The sequence below is a fragment of the Sinocyclocheilus anshuiensis genome, unplaced genomic scaffold, assembly GCF_001515605.1.
Source record: "Sinocyclocheilus anshuiensis isolate Anshui unplaced genomic scaffold, SAMN03320099.WGS_v1.1 scaffold41, whole genome shotgun sequence".
Lineage (NCBI taxonomy): Eukaryota > Metazoa > Chordata > Actinopteri > Cypriniformes > Cyprinidae > Sinocyclocheilus > Sinocyclocheilus anshuiensis.
Window position 1 is genome coordinate 305517 of NW_015539849.1, and position 5864 is coordinate 311380.

Below are 5864 nucleotides of genomic sequence, written 5' to 3' on the forward strand. Positions count from 1 at the left end.
TGAGTACTCTCCCTGCATCAGGAAATTCACCTGGAATTCATCTGGTTGTAGTTTATTCTGTCCAAGAACTGCCCTATTATTCAGGGAGGAAAAACTTATTCAAATGATCCACCAAATAATAATGCCAGAAAGTAGTTGTAGGATCCTTAAAGTCCTAAGTCTTTTATTTTTATCTAATTTAAGGCCATAAAAAGTAAAAAATGCTATGCTCTTGTGCGTTCTACAGGCTTGCAGTTTTCAGAGCAGTTTGCAATCAATAAACACTGCGCATTTATGCCAAACGATCACTTATGGTCTGCTTTTGATGAATTATGGCAGTTTACCTTCTGGTGTTTATATCATACCTGCAAATTATTGGCTTCCCTTCTAGTAATGCTTTGTATACAGGGGTATTAAGCATTTACATTACATTTACATTTAGTCATTTAGCAGACGCTTTTATCCAAAGCGACTTACAAATGAGGACAATGGAAGCAATAAAAATCAACAAGAGCAATGATATGCAAGTGCTATAACAAGTCTCAGTTAGCTTAACGCAGTACATGTAGCAAGGGTTTTTTAAATAATATAATAAATAAAAAGAAAACAGATAGAATAGAAAAAGAATAGAGCAAGCTAGTGTTAGAGGTCTTTTTTGCTTTTGTTAATTGTATAATAAATGAAAAGAAAACATAATACAAAAAGATTAGAAAGCTAGTGTTAGGTTTTTTTTTTTATAAAGAAAACAAGCAGCAAATGAAATTAAGCGCCACATTGGCATTTTTTTATTCAACCGTCTGCTATTTTTGTTTGTGAAAATCTACACAGTGTTGTTAACTGTATATTTTAAATGAATATGAATATAATCATTTTTAATTTTGACTCATCCCTTTTTTTAAAAAATGGTTTATAGGCTGAAATTGATTATATAAAGTTTATAGATTATTTAATTAAATGTTTTGTCAAAACTTGTATTATTTGAGTTGTTTAAATGATTGATTATTATTTTTTTATTTTTATTTTTTTAAGTAATTTTCCTCTTCAGGATGTTGTAGTAGACAGTGCCCTAACCTACCCAAATGGTATTAATTTTATTTGTGCAAGTCTTAAATCTTAAAAACCCTTAAATTGGGTTTTAAAAACCTTGGGTTGTTCTTTCTAAAATTCATAATCCGAGAGATAAACAACCTCCTTCTAGAGTCAAGCATGCTCTCTTGTCTTTCTGTTCTTACCCTCATATCCTATTCTCTTCTGTTTGCAGATCACACTGTTACAGATTGAGCATAATTTTGATATTGTGAGTATAAATGGGTGCGTGTGTCCATGCACAGTCAGAACAATTGTGTGAGCTGATCAAGGCAAACTGCAGTGAATCTATCACCTGCCAATGATTTCAACCATCTATTCACAGGCATTCAATTTTTACACTTAAAATTAGAGAATAACATAACAACTGTTCACCCCATGTGTCCTTCCTGCAGATGAATCATGCATCTCGCGCCCTCACCTACATGATGGAGGCTCTGCCGCGCTCCTCGGCTGTGGTGGTAGACGCCATCCCTGTCTTCCTGGAAAAGGTAAATGACACCTCACTGTTCCTTTGAGACCTGGCTGCCAATTATGTGGATGACATAATTAAAGGTGCTATATCAAGGAAAGCAGGTTCTTCTATTGAAATAATAGTATAAATATAGACATTGAATGTCACAATTTAAAATTTTACAAAATACAAAATTTTACCCCAGTCACTTTTAACCAACTAAGTTACAAAAACAATTTCTCATCAAAACAAGTTATAACATCACAACCACATTCACGTATAACCACTTGTATTTACATATTCAGTGTTCGCCAACTTGATGGGAGTGTGACATTTCACATGTGAAGAAGTTAAGCAATCATGAAAGAGGTTATCTTTAAAAGAGGTGTCTTTGTGTTGTCTCAAATCCATGTTTCCCTTGTGTCCACAGCTTCAGGTAATACAGTTTATCGATGTGGCAGAGCAAGCCTTGACCGCCCTGGAGATGTTGTCACGGAGGCACAGCAAAGCCATCTTACAGGCTGTGAGTACTGATGCTTTCTGAGTGTCGTGTTAAATGTTAGATCAATCAATATGATAAGACACCAGTCAAACTGAATTAAATGTAATAATTGAATTAGCACAAAAAAGTTCCAAGCATTAACATAGAGTAGAAGTGCGGACACAGATGTGCTTTGAATGTGGAAACTGTTCTGTTGGGCCCATTTTATTTTATTACAGAAAATGACAATCCACTAAGGCTGTGCTGTTTTTTTGAAACTGTTTCTCTGTAGGGAGGTCTAGCTGACTGTTTGCTGTACTTGGAGTTCTTCAGCATCAATGCTCAGAGGAACGCATTAGCCATCGCTGCTAATTGCTGCCAGAGCATCACGCCAGATGAGTTTCACTTCGTCGCTGACTCTCTGCCCCTGCTCACTCAGAGACTCACACACCAGGTGATGAGCTGAAGCACAGCAGACATCTCATTCACATTTATAAGAGCAGACAAATTGATGTCATGTCTGGATCTGTAACACAAACATTAACACCCACAAGGACGTAAGCAATATGTTTACCGTAGTGTGGCTGGTGTGAATCACAACTGGTTGACAGTCAGATGCTGGATTTTGGGTGTAAACAATAAAATCAACACAACTCTAACTCAGATGAATCAGCATTTTTATTATGAATTCTGTTTTACAGGATAAAAAATCTGTCGAAAGCACTTGTCTCTGTTTTGCCAGGCTGGTGGACAACTTTCAGCATGAGGAGGTGAGAAATGATACACACAAACACGGCAAATCTTATTAACCTTAAACCTTTGTCTGATCAATTTGAACAAATTGGCTTATTTAAATGGTTAATTTCAATAAAAAAAAAGTCACTTAATATGAGTTATCACATACTGTTCTCAGGAGTCCACAATCAAAATCGAAAAGGATGAGTTTGCAGATTTGTTTTTGTTTTTTTAGCTTTGTATTGTTACAGTGTTGGTAGCATATGTACTAATTGAACAGTGTGTATTCTTTCTCCATGTTACCTGTACCCAGATATCCACGTTTATTTGTCAGCAGAATGCATTATTTTGTGTCACCTGGGGCTTTCATTAAAACTACAGTTTGTACATCCACTTTTTTTTATATATTCCTACCTACGTACAGAAAGGTGGTGATAAAATCAAAAACGAATTGTAGGTGTTGAAGCTTTTGGCAAAAGGGAATGCCACAGATCTTTTTCTCTGCTTTATTTTAGTCATGTTTAGTCATCTTGCCTGCTTTTTTTTTCTTTTTTTTTTCCAAACCGCTTTCCATTCTTGTTTCCATGCGTTTTAGCAGATAATGTTTGTTACTATATCTCACCATTATTTATTAGCTAGCAGCCTTAATTTAATTTGTGAGAGATCAACTGATTCATATAAATGAGCAGCATGTGGGTTTTTTTCTTTATGTAATTAGAAATACATGTTTCCTCATAAAGAATATTTCAGAATTCCTGAGATAAATGCTACAAAATGTGTATCTCAGATTTCATATCTATGAATTTTTTCCCATATATTTTCAATTTTCTGGAAAACCTAATTTTTTCAAACTGCTAGACCGTTCTTCTGATCTTCACAAAATTCTATACCATGAATTTTCACAGTAGTTCGAGACCTTGCTGGCAAGTATTTATTAAAATAATTTGGATGCATTGAAGTGTTGCAGAGATGCAAGCTAATTAGTTGGTGTACTGTTGCGCATTTTGACCCCAAAGTCTGAACTCTGCAGCCATATGAGCAATCAAGTTGAAAATGGGTATACATTTTCTTTTTTCTAAAATTAAATTTCATCAGCTTATAACATGAAATCTGAATGGTTGACTGTTATCAAATTTAGCAGATATGCATTTAGATTAAGCTGTGTTTTAAATTTGGTGAGAATCAAACAAGCACTAGGAAAATGAATTCCATTAATTCAAAAAATTTAATTAAAAATTACAAATGCTTTATAAATCACTTTAAACAAATGAGTCAAAAGAACTTGTTTGTGCATTGACCGTACCTACTCTGGTATGCGAAACTTTTTTGTGCATTCAGTATGACCTCATTAACCATTGCCCTGTGTGTCATTGTGTCACAGAACCTGTTACAGCAGGTGGCGTCACGGGACCTGCTGACCAACATCCAGCAGCTGCTGGTGCTCACCCCACCCGTGCTCAGCTCCGGCATGTTCATCATGGTAGTGCGCATGTTCTCTCTCATGTGCTCCAACTGCCCATGCTTGGCCGTGCAGCTCATGAAACAGAGTAAGTCACTCACATGCACTAATTAGTTTATATTAAGAAATGAACACCCAACACTGAATGTGGTGTTTAATAGCAGTTTGTTTTTTCACATATCAAGATGAACGACTCGTGGCCCGTTTTACAACTCCAAGTAAATGTTTATTGAGTGGCTGAGTGTGTTTTGTGTTTTCAGATATAGCAGAGACCCTGCGTTTCCTGCTCTGTGGAGCATCTAATGGGAGCTGTCAAGAGCAGATTGACCTTGTTCCCAGAAGCCCCCAGGAGCTTTATGAACTCACCTCACTCATCTGGTGTGTATTGTTTTAATAAACCTCTCCTCGATTTGTGTGGTTCTGTCAGTGACCTCTGATTAACATGCTCTGAGTAAATGGAGACTCAGATTGGAGGAATTATTATGACGCATAAAGGATTAGTTCACTCCAAAATGAAAATTGTCATCTTTGCTAACAATTCAGCAGAGGAAACCGTAATGAGTGTGTTTGATAACTCTTTTATCTCTCTGCTTGTAGTGAGCTGATGCCATGTCTGCCCAGAGAGGGCATCTTTGCGGTTGATGCCATGCTAAAGAAAGGCAGTGCCCAGACCACGGAGGGTGCCATCTGGCAGTGGAGAGATGATAGGGGCCTGTGGCACCCGTACAACCGCATTGACAGCCGCATCATTGAAGTATGTTGATGTAGTTAACGTGGCATTCAGAAGTGCTAATGATTCAGAATCTCCTTTCGATCTTAATTGCTCACTTTTTTCAGACTGCACACCAGAACGGAGAAGATGAGATAAGTCTGTCGACACTCGGCCGTGTCTACACAATCGACTTCAACTCTATGCAGCAGATAAATGAAGACACTGGCACTGCCCGTGCCATTCAGAGAAAACCCAACCCTCTGGCCAACCCCACTACAGGTGCACATGCCACACTCATACTACACTAAATATTCTGGAAAAATTTTCTACATTATGTTGCCTTACCACATTTGTGGCTGTCAAATAGAGATCTTTTTTCAAATTGAGGGATTTTTTTCAGATATCGAAAACTAAAATCGGAAAATATGGCAGAAAAAAAGTAATCAACAGTCATTTTTAAAATAAATATGAATGAAAAATGTAAAATAGTGCTGAACTTTATTAGACCAGTAATGACTTGTAATTATTAAGATAAATTAAAATGCACAAAAAAAAAAACTGCTTGGCACTTTTGACACTGATGCTTTATTTTTATTTAATATGACATATATAATGTACAAGAAATTCCGAAAGACAAGAAATTGTCTTTTGAAATAAGAGATTGAATGATCAAAAGCAGATAAGCTATTAACATTTGTCACGTTATTGGTTGATATAAACATTATAAAAGTTTGATGAACAAGATCTACTTCACAGCGTGTCTTCTTTGGAGCGCATGTTTATTATATCAAATTGGATCACCCTCAACTCTGAATATGATCTACACAATTCATAAGTCATGGTTTTTTATACAAAATGGCAAATTATGGCGAAAATTATGTATCTAGCATAGGGATGTAACGGTATGAAAATTTCTTATCACGATTATAGTGACCAAAATGATCACGGTTATCAGTAT

The 5864-nt window shown here is 36.2% G+C and overlaps 1 protein-coding gene across 1 annotated transcript in view; it reads left to right on the plus strand.

The window, feature by feature from the left end:
* LOC107684619 (E3 ubiquitin-protein ligase TRIP12-like) overlaps positions 1 to 5864 on the plus strand; it is a 46995-nt gene that overhangs the window by 25195 nt on the left and 15936 nt on the right. Inside the window, 10 exon segments of the mRNA XM_016480917.1 lie at positions 1008 to 1042; positions 1241 to 1276; positions 1461 to 1556; positions 1950 to 2042; positions 2293 to 2454; positions 2702 to 2770; positions 4117 to 4282; positions 4455 to 4572; positions 4792 to 4948; positions 5032 to 5185. Coding sequence (XP_016336403.1) covers positions 1008 to 1042; positions 1241 to 1276; positions 1461 to 1556; positions 1950 to 2042; positions 2293 to 2454; positions 2702 to 2770; positions 4117 to 4282; positions 4455 to 4572; positions 4792 to 4948; positions 5032 to 5185 — 1086 coding nt within the window.